The 19,580-nt window shown below is 67.5% G+C and overlaps 3 protein-coding genes across 4 annotated transcripts in view; all 3 read left to right on the top strand.

Moving 5' to 3' along the window:
• The first annotated feature begins 4,874 nt into the window (after window positions 1-4,874).
• On the top strand, window positions 4,875-7,555 carry SYT8 (synaptotagmin 8). The gene is given in 10 exon segments (XM_035013766.1): window positions 4,875-5,003; window positions 5,403-5,505; window positions 5,592-5,740; window positions 6,185-6,283; window positions 6,409-6,559; window positions 6,630-6,793; window positions 6,878-6,983; window positions 7,076-7,209; window positions 7,309-7,395; window positions 7,397-7,555. Coding segments are annotated over 10 exon segments (1,281 nt in total).
• Window positions 7,556-8,989: 1,434 nt separating this feature from the next.
• Window positions 8,990-11,454, top strand: TNNI2 (troponin I2, fast skeletal type). Its single transcript, XM_035013583.1, has 8 exons — window positions 8,990-9,063; window positions 9,653-9,682; window positions 9,866-9,872; window positions 10,380-10,421; window positions 10,519-10,647; window positions 10,761-10,850; window positions 10,957-11,133; window positions 11,262-11,454. Exons 2-8 carry the CDS (start codon window positions 9,675-9,677, stop codon window positions 11,355-11,357), a joined length of 549 nt encoding a protein of 182 aa, XP_034869474.1. The 5' UTR covers window positions 8,990-9,063; window positions 9,653-9,674; the 3' UTR covers window positions 11,358-11,454.
• A 5,828-nt stretch (window positions 11,455-17,282) lies between these two features.
• Window positions 17,283-19,580, top strand: part of LSP1 (lymphocyte specific protein 1) — a 39,277-nt gene continuing 36,979 nt past the window's right edge. The window contains exon 1 of one of the 2 annotated variants that reach the window (XM_035013582.1): window positions 17,283-17,442. In XM_035013582.1, the coding sequence (XP_034869473.1) occupies window positions 17,375-17,442 (68 nt within the window). In that variant the 5' untranslated portion in view covers window positions 17,283-17,374. The remainder of the gene's footprint in view (window positions 17,443-19,580) is intronic. The other variant, XM_035013579.1, reaches the window with a different exon arrangement.

The raw sequence follows: 19,580 nt of genomic DNA, 5'->3' as shown, positions 1-19,580 counted from the left end.
AGACACCTGGGCGGCAGGGCAAGCCAAAGGCCCAGCACACAGATGAATAGCGCACATAGCCAGAGACAAGGGTGACAATCACAGGCAGGGGGAGGAGAGAGCACAGGGCGTCCAAACCATAGGAACGAGGCCACCGGGCCTGGCCTGGTGCTCCGGCCTACAGGAGATGTGCCTACGGGGGACCCAGGCACCCAGGGGGCCAACGAGTGGGTATGGGTTGTCCGGGCACCTGGTGACCACAGCCCAGAGAGTCCCAGTGTCCAGACCTCAGGAGTGAGGGGAGAAGGTCGTCAGGTGCTCAGGGGTCAGGCGTGTCCCCAGGTATTCGCCCCGACGCCAAGGGTACCCCCCGATGAACAGAGACCCTGAGAGCAGGTGAAGGGGGCCCTCCCAGAGCTATAGAGGAACGGGGTATGTGGTCCCAGAAGCCCCCGGGAGGGGCCGTCCATGGGGAGGGGTGCCGGCGGTCCCAGGAGGGCCCCGGTGCCCGGGTCACAGAGAATCCCAGTTTTCTGACACGGGGGCTTTGGTCAATGGATTCCACACGCAGTCATGCGATGAGGAGGGCATCCACCAACTTCCAGGTGAATGGGGCCAAATCACCCAGACACTCCACAGCACGGGGTCCACGTCCCCCAGGAATACGGGCTCACAGATAGCGCGGGGACTCTGGGAGAAGGGAACAAAGCTCTGCGAACAGCACCTCAGCGTCAGTGTTCAGAGGCGTAGGGCAGAGTGGGGTGCAGGCTCCCGGAGGCTCACATGATGGGGTAGGGGCAGCCCAGACGAAGAGGGCGCGGAGAGCCGGAATCCCGGCGCTGGGGCACGTGCAGGCTGAGAGCCAGCAAACGGGCACAGGGCTCCCCCCCGCCGCCTGGGGCCGCGGCCAGGCGAGCACCCCGGGGCCCAGAGGAGTGGGGGGCGGCCGCCGGGGCCCGCGCGGGCAGGGTGCTCATGTGCTGTCCTGGCACGTCTCGCGGTTCCGTGCCGGCAGCTCTCGGCTACGCCGAGCCAGCGTTTGCCATGAGTTCCAACCTCAAACATTCCCAGGCAACCTCAAAGGAAGCACCCCCGTCCAGGAGCCCTGCCAGGGCCTCCGTGTGGCTGCTGGCTGCCAAGCCGCCGTCTCGGGGGCTGTGGGGCTAGCCGGGGGCTGCCAGCTCTGTTTGGTTTTCCCCATCCCGCCCTGGAGCCTCAGACGCCCGTCTCGCCATGGAGGCGCCCGTATCCTGGGAAAGGCACAAAGACCCTACAGTGGGGCCGGGGAGCGCCGCACGCGGGGGCCATGTGCTCGCTGCACGCCAGGACCCCCCAGCACATGCGGCCAGCGTGCGTCTTGCCCCCAAAGCAGGGGCGCCGGCCGGCCCCCGGGGCACGGCCGGGGCTGCCCTGGTCCACGAGGTGTTCGCTGCTTCTTCCAGATCCCCCTCACTGGGTAGGACTCGGAGAAGGAGCCGAGCCCCGTACAGGCGGACACGTCCTCAGGGCCGCGCGTGACCGGCACGCCCGCCTCCCACCAGCCGCCTCCCAGAAGTCCTGCCCCACCAGCCGGGCCGGCCGCCCCCATGTCACCAGCTCTCCTGTTAAGCATTAACCAGCTCCATGTCCGGTCGCAGCAGGAATGGGTTCAGACACCCTGGCCTGGGAGGGCCATTTAGGGCCGGGCCCAGGGAGGGACCTGAGCCAGAGTGACCAGACCAGATGAGCTGGCCAAAGTTGCGTGGGGGCTGAGCTCATAGGCCTGCTGGGTCTGTTGGAGCAAGGGGGGGCGGGGTAGGTGGGCCAGGACTTCCGGCCTGCTGGCCCGAAGGGAACCGAGACCTCTGGGGACTGGCCCGGCCCAGCCAGAGGCAGAGGCATGGATGAAGTGACCTCCAGAAGGTTCTCTGGGCTCCGGAAGTCCAGACGTCAGCAGGACCAGGCAGGCTCAGATAGTCACCTGGCGACAGTGCCACCCGGCCAGGGGCCCTGCGCTGCACACACAGCATGGTCCTGGTTCCAGTGGCACCTGAAAGCTATGCTCCTCCAAACCCAGACGTCCTCGTGACTCAGGGTACCCCCCTTGGGTGTAGAACCTTCCCAAGTCCAGCCTGACCTCCCTCCCTCCTGCTGCCCCTCCCAATGTTCAGCCCAAATAGGCCGTCACCCCCTCTCACAAGGCCTCTGGGAGGATGAAGAGACCCCAGCGTCCCTGGAGGGACCCCTGAGGGTAGCCCCACGCCTGGACACCTGGCGCCTGGGTCTCGGGAGGGACCCTCCTCCCAAGGGAGTTCCCTGGTTGCTGAGGGCCAGCAGTTCCGGCCCTGAGGTGGGGCTCCCCGAAGCCCTGCCTCTCACACCCGCTCCCCCACCAAGATTAGGGTCTCATTCCCTGGAGGCCAGGGCTCCCAGCGCGGTCCTCGCCTGCCCGGGGTAGAAAGGCCTGGAGGCCAGGCCAACCACAGACGTGCAGGCAGCAGGTGAGAACGTGCTATACCTGGGGGTTGCCACCCCCGACATTTGGGGAGCCTTGCTCTTCTCCAGGAGGGGGGCCCGCAGAAACTTGCTCCCATAGTACAAACAGTCAGACTGAAGAAGGAGGGGGTTGCTTGGCTTGGCTTTCAGGGGTGTTGGGCCCCAGGCTGACGTGGAGCCCCCTCGGCCTGGGAGAGCCGGGGCTCCTGACTGGATGAGGCAGGCTGGGTCCAGCACAGGCTGCCAGGCAGGTCAGGTTGGAGGGCGGGGAGTGATGGGAGGGCTTCCTGGAGGAGGTGGGGCTCACGCAGGCCTCGAAGGGGGAGGAGGATGGGGATGGGATGGAAGGACAGCTGGAGCCGGGCCAGTGGCAGCAAAGCCCGGTCTGTGCAGGGAGGTGGCCAGGAGGCCGGGCTGTCCCCGAGGAGCCACAGGGCTGCATCTGCACAGTGGCGGGAGGGGGTCCCACGACAGGTGTCTGGGACAGGGACCCCATAGGAAGGACGCCCGGCTGCTCCGTTCCTGGGAAACAGCCTTAGCGCTAGAGAGGGATGCCCCCCTGGGCCACGGAAGCCAGAGCAGAGGAGGATCCAGGAGGTGGTGCCTTCCCCCAGGCCGGGGCTACCTGGCTGCCCCGGGTCCCCCTCCCCCGCGCTTCCCGAGCCGGATGTGGCTGGGTCCACTGGAGCCCACGGCGCCACCTGGTGGCTGCATGTCTGCCTGAACCTTCACCACCATGGGGACCCGGAGGTCCTGAGGGACCCTGTGCCTCCCCTCCAGGCCTGGGGGTCCCGCAGCGCTGTGGCCCGCATCCCCAGTGTCCCGGGACCCTCCGGGGCCAGCCTCCAGACATGTCCTGTGGTCCCGGGGTCCACCTTCACTGGGATGGCCCGGGAATCCTGCCAGGCCTGCAGTCCCCAACCCCGAGAGTGCGTGCCTGCCCCGCCCCCGCCCCCGCCCGGGGACACGGGGAGAGGCACACACACGCAGTCCACACGCACACGTGCACACACACACACAGATGCTGTGCTGACCTCGCACCTGGAATTCTCAACCATAAGTCTCCAGTGAAGCGACTTTAGTTCCAGAAGACACATGGGCCCTGGCATTCCGGAAAGTCAGGCTTCACTCTCAGTTCCATGTGGGGGCTGGGGGCTCGGGATTTGGCCTCGGGAGTCCTGCTCCAGGGCCCTGCAGGACCCCCAGGAGCCCTCAGGCCATCCGCCGCCCCTCCCCGAGGCCCTCCACCAGCCACGTGGGCTGCAGAGCAGACCTAGGGTGTCCTTCTGAGGACAGAGGGCGTGGAGGCCTGTGGGCTTCCCCGAGCACCCGCACCCCACGGCAGGGGATCACCCAAAGGGAGCCCAACCAGAATCAGCCCCGTAATTTGCAGGGCCCATGCAGAAAACGTGCAGCCTTTGGTGCCAAATGGTTAGAATTTCAAGACAGCAATGGGGGGCGTTAAACCAGGCCCGGGCCCTTCTCTCTGAGCGCTGTTTCCTCCTGCCTGCGGGGCGGGCCTTCTCGGTGCTGCAGCTCCCTGGCCGTCTGCCCCTCCCCCAGCTGTCAGCTTCCTATTTGTACAAGACCCTGCAGGGACAATGCACACACAGCCCCTTGAGGGTGGCACAGCCGGGCCTGGGAGTGGGACACCTGGGGCCTGGGCACTCTCTGAGCTAAAGCTCCCTCCACCGAATTCAGAAGGGTCAGGGGTTCTGGGAGCAGGGCGGCCTCCATCCAGCCCACTGGGGAGGGGGCATCAGTGCCGTGTGCATGGGTGTCATCTGTGGGATCGCGGTGGGGCTCCTTCCTGCCTCTCCCCATGTGGGGTGCAGAAGGGAGGGGATCCAGCCCTACTGCCCCCTTACTCCTGGAGGGAGTGTGGCCCAGGCCCCTGGGTGGAGGGGAGGCAGGCTCTTGTGGATGAAGAGGCAGAGCCCCTGGTTGGAGGAACCATGACCTTGGCTGCCAGTGCCCCCCAGGGGAGGGGAGGCCGGGAGGAGCTGAGCCGGGGGGGTTCCCGTGGGTCTGGGGTCCCAGCGTGCCCCGGCGTGGCATCCGGCCCCCCCGCTCCGAATCCCCGGTCCCTGCTGTGGGCGGGAGCAGCCCGCCCAGGCGGGCCAGGTGTACTCCCAGCCCGGGCCCCAGGCAGCTAGGCTGCGCCAGGCCCACCCTCCCTCCCACCAGCAAGAAGGGTGGCAGGTCGGCAGGTGGGCAGGTCCGGGCAGCGGCTGCTGAGTCAGTTTGCAAGGAATGTTCTGGCCGCTGTCAGCTTCACCCTGTCCCTGCCTGCCCCCACCTCACCTGCTCCCCGGGCGCTCCTGGCACGGCGCCCTTGCTGGGAACGTATCTTCAGCCCAGGCTTGCTTGGACAGGCTCCCCCCAGCAGCCGACCCCCACTCCTCTCCCTACGTGCCCCCATGACCCCAGCAGAGCCCTGGTCCCTCAGGGCCCCCGTCTCCACGCTCCCCGGTTACTCCCGGGCCGCCGCAACCCCCACGTGTGAACAGGGCTTCACCCATGTGACCGACAACCAGGGCGGGCCTGAGGTCAGGGCCAGGGACGAGTCGGGACCCGCAACAGCCCCCAGGCGGGGCCCAGGGCCCAGGGGAGAGAGGCCGGGAAGGAGGGGGCTTCCTGGAGGAGGAGGCTCTGTAATGAGGAGGCCTGGCCTGCTTGGCTGGGGGTTGGGGGCTGGGGGCTGGGGGCTGGGGAGGTGGCCAGGAGGCTGGGCCTGTGGCAGGCAAGCCGGCACTTTGGCCAGAGCCCAGCGCCTCCCTCCCCTTGGCTCCACTCAGAGCCCTTGCCCCTGGCCACCCTGGGCTGCCTCCTTGCCCAGGCAGACCCTGGGCCCGCTGCTGCTGGGCAGATGGGGCAGTTGGCCGGGGGCCGGGGGGCCAGCCCCAGAGGTGAGCCGGCCACCCCGGCTGTCTGCTCCCAGCCAGCAGGGACAGGAGATGGGGCACCCCTGGGGCCCCCACAGCACCCCGGCCCCGGCGGGCACCACGGCTGTACCCGGGCTCATTCCAGACCTCATCGTCAGGCTCCCCTGTGAGTTGTGGGACCCCTGGGGCGGGGGGGGCGGGCAGCTGCTGTCCACGGAGGCATCTCAGCTGCATTTCTGCATCCACCCCCAGGGCCCCGCTGGGTGCTCATTGCCCTCGCTGTGGCAGCTGGTGTCCTCACGGTCTCCTGCAACCTCTGTGCTGCCCACAGGAAGAGGCCCAGGGACAGGGAGGCTGTGGGCCTGGGCGGTCCTCAAGGGACCACCACCGGCACCTACCTGGTGAGGAGCATGCACCAGCGCTCCCCGGTGCCCAGCTCCGGGCTGGGCCGCCCCCGAGGGCAGCTCAAGGCCCAGGGTCGGGGCAAGCTCAGCCCCCAAGCTGGTCTGGTTGCCCAGGAGCAGAGGCAGGGAAGGCCCTCCCAGCAGGGGAGGTGAGGAGCGAAGGTGAGAGGGAGGCAGGAGAAAAGGGAGGCAGGTGGGACTAAGGCCTGGAGGCCCCAAGTGCCAGCCCCAGAGGTTGGTCCACGGGCCGCGGGGAGCCACAGGAGGTTCTTCAGGAAGGCAGTGGTACTCGAAATCAATTTGGGGGAGATCCAGCAGCTAAGCCCCGTCTCACAGAGCTGAGCTGAGGATGTGAGCCCTTGTGTGGCCTGGCCTGGGATGTGGCGCTGCCTCCTTGGGCGTCCCAGCAGCACCTGTCACCTATCCCTACCTACCCAACAGGTGCAACCGGACATGGATAACTTGGAGACTGCCCCGGGGGGCCCCCAGCACTGGGGGCGCCTGCAGCTCTCCCTGGAGTATGACTTTGGAAGGCGGGAGGTGCGGAGCCCCCTTTGCTGGTGCAGAGGGCCTGCGGGTTCAGGGAGGGGTTGGGTGCCGGGTGGGTGCTGGGTGCGGGGCTGACCAGGGAGGGCCCAGGGGGCTGAGCCACCCCTGACTCCCAGATCAAAGTGGGCCTCAAGCAGGCTACAGACCTGAGGGCCTGTGGTCCGGGCGGCACGGTGGACCCCTATGCCCGAGTCAGCCCGTCCAGCCAGGCAGGGCACCGTGGCACACTCTGCCCCACGTTCTAGGGGACCTGCTGCTTCCACATGCATCTGGGCTGGGTGGCCGGGGGGCCTGGGCCGCGTGGGGGTGCCCAGCTCACACCCTTGCTTGCAGGTACTGCAGGAAGAGCTGTCTCAGACCACCCTGCAGGTGTGGGTGCTGAGCTTCAGGTGCTTCTCTGCCCACGAGCCGCTGGGCAGTCTCAGCCTGCCACTGGGTGCCATCGACCTGCAGCACATCCTGGAGTAGTGGTGCCAGCTGGGCCTGCCGGGCGCCACCGAGGTGAGGCCATGGACTGCCGTGCTCCAGCCTGGCCCTGCCCTGGGTGCCACACGGGAGACTGAGGCCCCGTCTCGCTGCCCACAGCCCGAGCGGTCTGGAGAGCTGTGTTTCTTGCTCCGGTACGTCCCCAGCTCGGGCCGGCTAACCGTGGTGGTGCTGGAGGCGCGAGGCCTGAGCCTGGGCCTGGCAGGTGAGAGCCGTACCTGCCCCTCTGCGTGGAGGGGGGAGCCCCGCGCTTGGCCCTCAGACCTGGCACACCTCTGATCCCTTTCGCCTGCCCAGACCCCTGCGTGAAGATCCAGCTCATGCTGAACCAGAGGAAGTGGAGGAAGAGAAAGACTTCGGCTCGCAAGGGCACAGCCTCCCCCTACTTCAACGAGGCCTTCACCTTCCTCGTGCCCTTCAGTCAGATCCAGGTGGGCTGCCTGGAGGAAGCGGTGGGTGGGAGCACCCTTGGGGCCAAACCGACTGCTGTCTTTCTCTTTCCCCATGAGCTTCGGCCTGCCTCCGCCCAGAGCGTGGATCTGGTGCTGGCTGTCCGGGACCGGGGCCCACGGGTTCGGGCTGAGCTGCTCGGCGCCCGGGCCTCTGGGCAGCCTCTGGGCAGCCTCTGGGCAGCCTCTGCAGCCGCGGGCAGACACGCTGGCCCACGCCCGGCGGCCTGTTGCCCAGTGGCACCACCTGCAGCCGGCCGGGGAGGTGGACCAGGCTCTGGCCCTGAAGCCCCGCCCGCACCTGCCCTTGCCTGGCCCACGGGACTGAGGTGTGGGTGCTGTCCAGGCTGCCCCGGGGGGCCGCTGTAATAAATCCCTCCTTTTGCTGGGGCCATGTGTCTTTCCCGAGCCTGTGGGGACACGGGGTCAGGGACTCCTCCATCGCTGCTGCGGGGAGAGGACTCTCTCCAGGCTCGCTGGGCCCTGAGGCCTCTGGCCAGTGCCCGACCCCTCAGGGGGGTGAAGGGGTCCCCTTCAAGCCCGACGGGGATGGTAGGAAGACGTAAGCAGTCCTCCCTGTCAGTGGGGCTGCTGGGTCCGGGAGGAAGACTACAGCCGGCCCCATGGGGACACAAGGGGTAATTGGGAGGCATTTGGGGGGTAGTGACAGTGGAGGGAAAGGACCCCAACCCAAGGGGCTGCCTTAGCCCCCCCGCAGGGCCCCACACTTTCCAAGGGCTGTTGCTGCGGGGCTTCCTCTTCGAGACGGCAGGGGGCAGTAGATGTCTTAGGAAGCCTCCTTGGGCCTCCGGGGGCTCAGCCCTGGCCAGGAATGCAGCTCTAATCCCCACACATCTGGACGGCTTCAGCTCCCCTGACCCTCCCCACGGCCCTGAGGCCGGCAGGGCTGGGGCCACGCACCCCCAGCTCGGAGGATGCCAAGTCATGGTCCTCCGGATGTCTCTGCTGGGTGGGGGCCCGGGCGGGGGGCGCAGGCCCGGGCCAGGGTGAGAAGGGCAGCAGTGCCGGGCCTGCCCAGGCGGGCCCCAGGCCCCTTGGGTCAGGGAGAGGTTCCCAGGCGGGTGGTGCCGCCATCCTTGGGTTGAAGGACGTGTTCCGAGTGAGCCAGGAACCACCCCAGGGCAGGGCGTTCCGGCCCACTGCACGTCCAGGCACCCTCCCTCCTGTTCCCGGGAGGACAGGATCCCAGTGGGGGGAGGGCAGCCCCCACCCAGAGGGCCCCCGCCACTGCCGTGGGCCACATTTGGGGGTCCAGGCCTTGCCCCTGAGCTGGAGCCAGCTTGGAGGAAGGAAGGGACGCGGCCAGCTCATGCCCGGGGACGCCTGGCAAAGGCAGCAGTGAGCTGCAGGGGAGCTGCTCCACCCCAGGAAGCCGGCCCCCTGGGGAAGCAGAGGGGAAACTGAGGTGTGGACCCTGGCTTAGGACCGGAGTGATCCCTCAGCGGACCCTGAGCCTGTGCCCTGCGGTGGCCCAGCAAGGCCACCTACCGCTGACCAGAGGCTCCTTGCAAGAACAAGGGAGGCTTCTCGAACTTGTCACTGAGCTCTAAATAGAGCAACCCAACCTCGGCACCCCCCCGCCCCGACACACCAAGACTTCTTGGACTGGACGACAGCACGCGGCTGGGCCGGGCCAGGCGGCCTGGGCAGGTGGGGAGGCCCCTGTGCCCCCATTGGTCTGAGGAGGGCTCCATGCCCTTTCTGAGCGGGGGCCCAGCCTGGGGGAGGCCATTTATACCCCTCCCCCTGGGCCCACCAGCCCAGCTTGCCGCCGCCGGCCTGACCTCGCTCCCGGCACTGCTGCCCAGACGCTAGGTGAGGCCAGCCCGGCCAGCTAGGCCGACGACAGGCACTTCTTGAGCTAGCTTGCAGGACGACGTCCCAGGGTGGGGGTCCTGGGGGTTGGGGGCCGCCTCCAGCAGCCTCTCTGGGGGGGCTTCCATGGAGCTGGGAGCCAGACGGAGATGCACTGGGATGCAGCTGGTGGGGCAGGGGTCGTGGACAGCCCCTTGATCACCGGGCCTCACTGCCGGGTGGGACACGAGGAGGAGATTTGACAGGTTGAGGGACCCCAGGCCAAAGTGGGGAGCAGTTTCTTGCATGCACTTGGGCCCAAAGCCGAAGGAACAGAACTAAAAATAGCTGGATGGCTCTGGTGGCCACCTGTGCTGGCCCGCCCCCCCCCCCCCCCCCCCCCGGGACAGCTGCAGCAACCCAGGCCCCGCCCGGGACATTTCGGGAACACTTTCTCCTCTTCTCACCCTGGGAATCCCAAGACAGCGCCTCCAAGGAGGTCCGAGCTGGGGGCAGGGCGACAGGGGGCAGGGTTGGTCCGAGGGCTGCCCCCCCCACCTGTGGGTACGGGGGCCGTGGCCCTCATGCCCAGGCCTTTTCTCTTCCACAGGCTCTAAGCCCAGGACTTCAGGATGGGGGAGTAAGTTCAGCTCCAAGCCCAGGGCCCCTGCCGCCCCCACCCTCCCCCCACTGGGGTGGAGGTCTCTGCAGCTCCCCAGCCAGCTCTGGCCACCTCCCCCACCACCCCATCACACTGCCCCATCCATGTCCCTAACCTCTCTCTTCTCTCCCTGCTACCGCACCTGCCCCCTCCCTGGGACAGTGAGGAGGTGAGTACCTGCTTGGGGCTGGCGGGGCATGAAATACAGAAGGGATGGTTCCCCTTACTTGGGATAGGTCCGAGTTCAGAGCTCAAGGGAAGCTGCCCAGCCCTCCCCTGTGAAGGTGCCCCACCCCACCTCCCAGACACTGACGAAACAGAGGACGTGGTCTCCGTGCCTCACGGGGCAGGGGAAGTGGGGCTGTGGCTAGGTCACCAGAATCGCTTCTTCTTTTGACCGCTCCCCCCACCTCCTGGGCCCTGCCGGGATCCCCCGCCCCTCCCACTGTCCCTAGGCACGGCCCCTCTCCACCCACTCCCAGCCTTTGGACCTCACCTGCCACCTGGACACAGGTGTCCTGGGCCCGGGGCCCCCCAGCAGGGCCTCCGGAGCCCCCAGGTCCAGCTGCCCCCCCAGGCAGGGCCCACCGACCCAGGTGGGCAAGCGTGGAGGGATGTGGGGGTGCTGGGGACCCGGATGGGCCCTGACTCTGCTTCTTCCCCCCATACCCCGCAGAAACGCAACAGGGCCATCACGGCCCGGAGACAGCACCTGAAGGTAGGTGCTGCCCCCCGAGAGGGCCACCCTGGGGTGTGTGCAGGCGGGGGCCCCACGGCCCCTCACTGGCCTGCCCCCCGCCCCCCGTCCCCCGCAGAGCGTCATGCTCCAGATCGCCGCCACGGAGCTGGAGAAGGAGGAGAGTCGCCGTGAGTCGGAGAAGCAGAACTACCTGTCTGAGCATTGCCCCCCACTGCACCTGCCCGGCTCCATGTCTGAAGTGCAGGTACCCTCCCCGAGCAGCGCTCCAGCCTGCTGCCTCAGTTTCCCCATTGGTCAAGAAGGGGGTTAGGGCAGGTGGACCACTGCCCAAGCCCCCCACCTGCTGCTCCCCCCCAGGAGCTCTGCAAGCAACTGCACGCCAAGATCGACGCGGCAGAGGAGGAGAAGTATGATATGGAAGTGAGGGTCCAGAAGAGCACCAAGGAGGTGAGCGGGCGAGGGGCGGGGCCGGGCGCGCGGTGAGGGGCACTCCGAGCCGGCGGGGGGGCCTGGCCACCGCTGGCCCCCACCAGCCCTCGCCCCCACCTCACAGCTGGAGGACATGAACCAGAAGCTGTTCGACCTGAGAGGCAAGTTCAAGAGGCCCCCGCTGAGAAGGGTGCGCATGTCGGCCGATGCCATGCTCAAGGCGCTGCTGGGCTCCAAGCACAAGGTGTGCATGGACCTCCGGGCCAACCTGAAGCAGGTCAAGAAGGAGGACACCGAGAAGGTAGGTCGCGGTCCCCTCCACCCGCAGCGCGGCCCGGCACCACCGCCCAGCGCCCGCCCCGGCGGGGCGAAACCGAGGCCACGGGGGTCTGCAGCCCCTTCCTGAGCTCCATACCAACCCCTCCCCAGGAGCGGGACCTGCGCGACGTGGGCGACTGGCGGAAGAACATCGAGGAGAAGTCTGGCATGGAGGGCAGGAAGAAGATGTTCGAGACCGAGTCCTAGGCCGCCCGCCACCCCCACGCCCGGCCTGGCGCCCCCCGCAGAGTGAGGGAGGACACGGCTCGTCTCAGTGGTCAATAAAGGATTCCAATCCCCATGACTGGTCCGGTCTGGTCTGGTCCTGCCCAGCCTCACTGCCCACAGACTGCCACTGGGCGCCCAGCAAACTGCTGCGTGCCGGGGAAACCCGGGCCGAGGGGCCGCGGGCAGCTGCACGCAGGCTTCTGGGACTTCAGGCGCTGCTGGGGGCGGGGTGCCTGCACCTGGGGCTGGGCAGCGCGGTCAGCCCCCTGCTGTCCCCCAGGGCTTGGCCTGGACACGCCCGACCCAGCAGGCCTGCAGGTCGTGGCCCGAGTCCTGTCTGAGCCATAGTTCTGGACCACGGCATGGTCATCCTAAGGGGACCTGCTAGGCCCAGAGACCCTGTCCATGCGGCATGGTTCCAGGCCGGGGGTCATGCAGACGTGCCCTCCCCAGGCAATGTGGGCAGCCCCCATTCCTCCTGCAGGGGGCACACGGGCACAGTCCGGGATCAGACAGCTCCCAGGGTGGCTTGTGCCCACGGAGCAGGGACACACGGAGCTGGGGTCCACGCTCCCGTCTGCCCCACAGCAGGCCCAGGGGGAGGGCTTGCTTTGCCTCTGCTCCTCCCCAGGGCCGTGGCCCTCCTCATACATCAAGGGACGATGTCCCAGACAGGCCCTGATGAGGACCGTCACAGCAAGGTCACGGCTGTCCCACCTCCTCTGTGGGGAATGACACGGTGACCCGCCAAGGTCCCTCTGCTCAGATCTTCGGAGGGGTGCCCAGGGAGGCCAGGCTGCCCGCCGTGCCCTTACCCTCTGGACGTGCCAGCAGCTGGACACGGGAAGGGTATGCCCTCAGCCGTGGGTCACCTCGAGGGACCACGTCAGCCTGCCCTGTGGCCTTGCCTGAGTTCTGCTCCCGGGCCCCACTGCCGCCCAGGGATCTGGGTCCGTCCCTCCAGGCGCTCCCTGAAGGCCCTCCTTGGAGAGCCTGCAACTTGGGGCCCAGCCTAGGCAACCCCTGGGCCCTGCGCCTGTAGGCAGGGTAGAGAGGACCCAGGGGTGTTCCGGGCTGAGGCGCATCCCATACAGAGCGGAGTGTGGGGATTCAAGGAGCAGGCTTTGGCGGCTGGATAGAGATAGAAGCAGTGCCCCACCACGGACCCGACAGAGTGGGGAGCCGGGCAGCCATCCAGGGTCTGTGCCCACCGGGAGAGGAGGCAGGGACACTGGGGACCTGGCTCCCACAGCTCAGCTCACTGGGTTTAGGAAGACTCACTGCGTGGTGAAATGAGTTTTTTTTTAAAGTCAAGGAAATGTCAAATACAAAATTCTGGGTAGCGATCCCCCAGGGCGGGGGTCCGAGCAGGGACAGATGGAGTGGAAGCACCTTGATCCATGTAGGTTTGGGGGATGTTGTAAGTCTTGGACTGGAGCGGATCTGTGGGTGTTTGCTACACTCTAATGACCACGTGAGTGAGTGAGGGAGGGAGCAGAGGACGCGACAAACCAGACCAGACCAACGAGCAGAAATGGAGACCAGCTCCGCTCTGGCCTCCGCACCTCTCTCCCGCCCGCCCGGCCGTCCAGGTACCCCGGGCAGAAGGGCCTGCAGACACAGCCTCGGCGGGATTTCTGCCAAGCGTGTGGTCCAGCACCTAGCACGTGGGTGGGGACGGCTCTGCGTTCTAGAAAGATCTCTGCAGGGTGGAGAACAGGGGCTGGAGTGGGACAGGGCGTAGGAACCACGGCCACCTCCTGGGAGGGACAGCAGTGGCGGATGGGGACATGTATAAGAGGCGGAGTCCCCCTGATTTGGTGGACAAGGCAAGTGGGACGCCCAGGCCCTTGTTGAGGGGGACCAGGCTGGGAGCTGTTCTCCAGGGAGGGGGCTCAGAGCAGGTGAGGGGCTGGCTCTCAGCTGTGGGTTTGCTGGATGCAGGGGTCTGGGCTGGAGATGGGGGTCTGGGCGCCCTCAGAAGTGAGTGCCGGGTGATGCCCCAACGACGGGCAGGCAGGGGAGGAGGGGAGGAGAATGCTGGTCCAGGAGGCCCCAGCCACACGCAGCCCAGGAAGGATCCCCAAAGGGAGGAGGAGGGCAGCAAAGGTGCAGGGACGCAGCCTGCGCCGTGGGTGATGCTGGAGGTCAGGGTAGACACGCAGCCCCAGGAAGCCCCAGGGGGACCTCAGCTGGGCTGTGGCCGGGAAGGGTGAGGGGCCTGGAATCGAAGTGCTGGAGGTCAAGGACAAGAGGGTGTGGGTGGGCGAGGTTGGTGTGTGTGTGCAGGTGGGCGGGGTGCACCTGCCTGGGGCAGGCTTGTGCCCACAGCCCTTTCCCTGTCGCCAGCCATGAGGCCGGGAGGCGAGCAGCGCCCCAGCGCCCAGGCCTTGGTCCCCGACTGCATCCTGCACAGAGGGGCTCGTGGAGGAGGGGCTGAGCGCTGAGCTGGGCGAGCAGTGACATAAGTGAGGGACCAGGCGACAAGGACGCTGCGAGGCAGGTGCAACGGAAGTGGGGTTTCGTGCCGAACGGGCTGCCGGCCCTGGACGCTGGCACGTGGTGATGCTCCCTGCAGCCATGGTGGCTTGAGTTCAGGCCTCCGTGGGCCTCGTGCCCCCGTGCTCTGCCAGGTCAGGTTCCGACCCAGCTGTTGTCCTTCTCTGGCCTGACCTGTTCTGTATGTTGACCACTTCCCTGCTCTTGACCCCTCCTCTCACTCTGTCCACCCTCCGGTCTTGTCACCCAATGTCACTGAGTGTGTGGTCCTGACACCTCCTTCCCTGGGGAACCCGCCCCACCCGGGCCTTGGAGGCCACCTTGCCCATGGACCCTGCTGCCCCTGGACAGTGGCCTTGGTGTCCCCCCGACAGCGTGAGTCAGTAACCCCCCAGGTCCTTCTGTGCCGCCCGCCCCGCAGAGACCTCCTCCCGGCCTGGCTCTCAGGGCCTCGCGCTCCTCGGCTCGGCACGTGCGCTGTCAGAAGCCCGCCTGGCACCCCCCGGCTGCCAGCAGAGCTGGTTCCGGCCTGGCCTGGGGTCAGCTTGCGGCTTCACTTGACCACTCACTGTGTCACCGGACCCGTCACCGGCCTCGGAGGGTTTGGAGGCCCGAGGACGGACGACACGAGACCTCTACCCTCTCGACACCACCCTCTTGCGCTTTGAACGAAGCCAAGGGGACAAACGGTGGAGTGTCTGTGTCTCGGGCAGACTCAGCTCCTCAGCGGAGGGTCCCCGGATGCCTCTCACCGCGTCCAGCCTGTCGGTGCAGGCTGAGTGCAGATGAGGGACCAGGAGGCGCTTCCTGCGAAGGGAGGCGTGGGAGGCCCAGCGGCCAGGGCTGGATGGCCCGGGGTTCTGGGGGGCGCTGCTGAGCAGGGGGCAGACCTATGCTGACCTCCACGGCCTCTGTGAAGTGAGGGTGACAAGGAGGGAGGCCCAGGTGCCCCTGCAGGGGGGGGGACGGCAGTGTCTGAGCCCCTCCCTCCCAGGTACCTCACCAGGTGGCACCCCACGTACCCCCAGGCCCCACAGAGCGTCCTTGGGCATCGTGGCCCCACCTGGCGCCCCCAGAGAAGTGGACTGCCTCCTGCCCTTTGGCCCCAGCAGGTGTTGGGGAGACTGGGGGCGGGCAGCTGTCAGAGCCCCATGGCCAGAGCAGCGTAGACAGCAGAAATGCATCGTCCCTCCCGGTCCTGGAGGCTGGAAGGCCCAGCTCCAGGTGTGGGCAGGTGGGTCCCTTCTGAGGCTGGGAGGGAGAGTCCATTTTGGGTCCGTCCCCTGCTGCTGGTGGTTTCCTGGCCTCTTTGAAGTTCCCTGGCTTTTGGCCCCACCCCTTCCCCGCCGGCCTTCGCCTCCATCCTCACATGGCCTCTCCCTGCGAGCAAGTCTGACTCGAGTTTCCCCTTTTCATAAGGACACAGTCATAACAGATGAGGGGCCCACCCTAATGACCTCACCTGCAAGAACACTATTCCCAAATCAGGTTCCGTTCTGAGATCCTGGCAGTCAGGACTTCCCCCTAGGAATTTGGAGGGGGACACAGTTTAACCCCCACCAGGAGGGATCGGGCTGCCTCTGGGCCTTTGGGGCTGGGGGTAGGCAGAGGGGGAGGGCAGCACAGTCCGGAGGGCGCTGGGGTCTGGGGAACACAGGTGCCAAGTTCTGAGAGGAGATTAAACAGGTGGGCTGGGCAGGTCAGGCCAGGCCTTGGAGGACAGAGCCGGCCTCGTGGGCCTGGAAGGGGCCTGCACTTGGTTTCAAGCACCACTGTTTCCCTTTGGAAATTCCTCATAGCTTTTGACTCAGAGGCCCCGCATTTTCACTTTACTCCCGGGCCCCTGGCGTCAGGGCGCAGGCCTAGCCCTCAGGCAGCGAACGGCAGGGTAGGGAAGCCCTGTGTCGGGGGGCGCCCCGCCTCCATCTGCCCTCACCCATCCTGGCAATACCCCTACTGTTAACAGCCGGGATGCTGGGATCAACCTCACCACAAGCCAGAGGGAAGGACCCCAGGGGTGGGTTGACCCGGGGTCGCAGCCACGGACGAGGTGCTGGGATGGTCTGTGTCCCTGGGCATGCTGGGGTCCAGCCCCCACTCGGGTGGACATCCAGCCATAGCATCCTTGTCCGTGGTTGGACAGCGAGTGACCCCTGGAGACCACAGAGGGGACAGGAGAGGCCTCAGGCTGAGGGGTCCCTGGGGGCCCTGTGGGCTCCCCCGTGCAGCCCCTGGGCCTGGCCTCAGTCCAGCCCCGCCCCATAATCCCCGGGGCGGGACCCTTTCCTATGTCTCCAAGTGGGAAGGCTTCTTGGGTGTGTGTGGCGGGTGGGGGCTTGCGGCCCCCCCATCGGCTTGTCCCTTGGCAGGCCCCACCTGCTGGCTGAACACTCTGGGGGCCCTGTCGCCCGCCCCCACCTCACTCTGCCTTGGGGTCCTCTGCAGGTCACGTCCAGCAGGATTTCTAGGCCCATGGCTGACCTGGGTGTGGCAAGATGGCCCGGCGCTCCCTCCTTTCCTTCTTGGGGCCCGGGATCAGCCCAGCTTGCCAGGGAAGTCTCTGACGCCTTCATGGCCAATTCTGGGTTCTGGCCCTCACAGCCCCCTGACACCCCTCACTGACTTCTGAGCCCCTGGTCTGGTGACTCCCAGCAGTCAAGGACCGTGAAAGGTGGACGTGGCCTCAGTCCATCCTCTTGTCCTGCCAGTGCCTCCCGGGGGAGCCCCTGAGCCCCCTGCCTCCAGACCCCAGTGACGCTGACTGGGCGTGGTCAGCTCCAAGCTCCCTGAGTATGGGGGTGAGGGGGCCGGGGGGAGGGCAGCTCAGAGAGCAGGGAGCCCAACAGTTCAGGAAAGTAAAGGAGGCACAGAGAAGATATGGGGGCGTGCAGCACGGGGCATTTCCTGCAGGGCCCCAGCTGTCAGTCGTCTGAAGAGCTCAGACAGGTCGGCGGGGCTCGGAGCAGGGCCTTGAGGACCACCCGGTCCCTCATCTGCACTTAGCCTACACCGATGGGGTGAGATGGCCCAAGGCCCAAGGCTCAGAGACAGGTGCATCCGTGCTCCACTCTGCAAGCTCCAGGAGAGCTCCATCCAGAGAGGCCAAGGTGCTTCACCTGGAGGCCCGGGGTGCTCATGGAGAGCCAGCCAAGCACAAAGAGACGTCGAGGCCCGGCCTGCAGGGGATCCTCAAGGAGCATGGGGGGCTGCCGGGCAGGTGTGTGCACCCCCCGCCGCCTTCCCAGGGCCCCTCTCTGTCACCCCTGCCCTTGCAACTTGCCTAACACTTCCTGGTTTTTTCTCTCCTCTTGCATCAACTGATTAAAAAACAGCACCCCAGCCCCAGCCCCAGCCCCAATGTACTTCAAACCTCAACCTGCAGCCGGAAGCGGGAAGTGAAACCCGGCTGGGGGTGGGGGCTCTGGGGCCCGCCGCCTGAGGAAGCACCCAGAACCACAGCACATACGCACGGCCCGAGTCGTCCTGGCGCCAGCCCAATGGCGGAGGCTCCCAGCCACCCCAGCTCCGAGGAGCAGGAAGAGCTGTTGGCGGAGAAGGATGCCGGGTAGGGGTCTGTTCTGAGCGCATTTACACGGGGGGCGGGGGCGCTTCACCTGGTGGTGGACGGTGCCGTGGGGGCCTCAGGGCAGCACAGGGGCGGCAGGGTGCTCTCCTGGGACCCCGTCTCTCCCCACACTGAGTGGACGCCTCTGCAGCGGGCTTTGCGGGAAGAGGCCAGCTCTGCCCACCAGTCCGTGGGACACCTGGGCACCTGATGCAGGGACTCGGACACGGCCCGGACAGCCTGGGAGTGGACGGGCCGTGGTGGGTCGGCGTGGGCCAGAGCTCCGAGGGCAGGAGGTGGGGGTGGGGGTGGCGGCGGGGAGGGGCCTGGGCCAGGAGGACTGGACGAGAGGGGCTGCTTGGCCCCGGACCTCCGAAGCCTGTGCGTGAGGCCAGGCCGGGCCCCCGCCCCCGGGCTGCCCCGCTGCCTCGCGGTGACGGAGGAGGCCGAGGATGCCGGCCGGTGCCTGTTCTGGGGCTGGAGATGGAACATGAGGGGGCATGGGCAGCGGCTGTGCGCTGGCAAAGAGCTACCCGCACCACTGTGGCCAGAGCCAGGCGGAGAGCCCGTGGAGCCGCCGGGTGGCAGCCCGCACGGGGGCAGAGAAGGGCTGCCGGTGGGCCGGCGTCGGGGCTGAGCCAGGCCGTGGGGGTCTGACGACTCCGCGGCACAGAGGAGAGTCGGGGCTCGGGGCCGGTGGGGCTTCGAGGGGCAGACCCATGTTCAGACAGGCCGGGGACGGGAGCCAGTGGAGGATAGAGGCCCCCCCGCGCAGGAGGAGGACCGTGGCTGGGGGCTGCTGCCTGGGGAGCGGAAGGCAAGGAGCAGGTGCCCCGGGCCGGAGGGAGAGGCGGGACACACACCGACCGCAAGCAAGGAGAGGAGAGTGCTGTGGGCCGCGGTCACCTGCCACAGGGCAGAGCAGCTGCCGGTGGGGCCGGGGGGGGCCGCCAGGCCTGGCCTTAGCAGCCCCCGGGCCCGACTTGCCTGCGGAGGCTGGTGGCCGCTACCTGATCCCGTGACCATGCCTTTATTCATAATGAGGGAAACGGTGGAAATGTCGGCCGTGAGTCTGTGTGCGTGCGTGAGGGCGGGGGACGGTCACCTCCCCTTGCCCGGTCCCACAGGGGGCCCTGGTTCGGGGGCTTCGGGGACCCGAGCGCTGGGGCGTCTGGAAAGAGCAGTCAGGGTCAGGGTGCATGAGCCAGGCTGGAGCTGTGGGGGCCACACAGCCCCTCGAAGGTCGCTAGGGGGCCCGTCGCCAGGGGTGGGGCCGTGGAGCTCGCCGTGTCCTTCCACCCAGGGACGACCGGCACACAGCTGCGCCCCACTCAGAAATGGCTCCTCACGTCAGCACCGTCCCCGGGCTCCTCGGGCCACCGCATGCCCATAGAAGGGCACGGCGTGAGCAGTCTGGCCACGGCCCCCCCGCCTCCCTCCTTGGCCCCATCCTTGGCCCCCCCGCCCAGCTGTCCCGCAGGCGGAGGAGAGAGAGGACAGCGTGGACCCGGCCGAGGCCTGGGCAGGCGGGAGGCGGGGCCACACCTGTGCTAGCCTTTGGTCAGGCGCTGCGGCTGGAGAAGGGGCTGGCCGCCCCCCGCCCTAGAGCCTGGGACCCCGCGAATGTCACCCCCCCAGTGCAGCGTCAGAATGAAACCGAGACCCAGGGTAAAGCAGGGTTCTCATTTCACAAGGTGACTAAGGGAACCAGGGATTTCCCTGTCCAGGGTGGTGAGAAGTCCTGGTGCCCAGGGTGGGGATGTGGGGCCTGGGAAGCCCCACCCGGGGAGACCCCAGGATGGCCAAGGCTGGGGCACTGCAGCCAAGACCTGCTGCCAGGCCCCCCCACCTTGCCCCACCACTCCCGCCCAGCCAGATCAGGCCGCACCCCTCCAACGAGGCAATAGGCTGCCCCCTCAGATGCCCCAGGATGGGGCCTCCCCACCTCAGACAGCTCCAGGACGGGGCCAACCCCTCAGAGGCCCCAAGACAGGACCACCCCCCTCAGATTGTCCCAGGATGGGGCCACCCCCCCTCAGATGCCCCAGGACGGGGCCACCCCCCTCAGATGCCCCAGGATGGGACCACCCCCCTCAGATGCCCCAGGATGGGACCACCCCCCTCAGACTGTCCCAGGA

The sequence above is a fragment of the Mirounga leonina genome, unplaced genomic scaffold (assembly GCF_011800145.1).
Source record: "Mirounga leonina isolate KUSES-001 unplaced genomic scaffold, KU_Mleo_1.0 Mir_166, whole genome shotgun sequence".
NCBI lineage: Eukaryota > Metazoa > Chordata > Mammalia > Carnivora > Phocidae > Mirounga > Mirounga leonina.
Note: the sequence above shows the minus strand (reverse complement) of the source record. Positions and strands in the feature narration are given on the sequence as shown.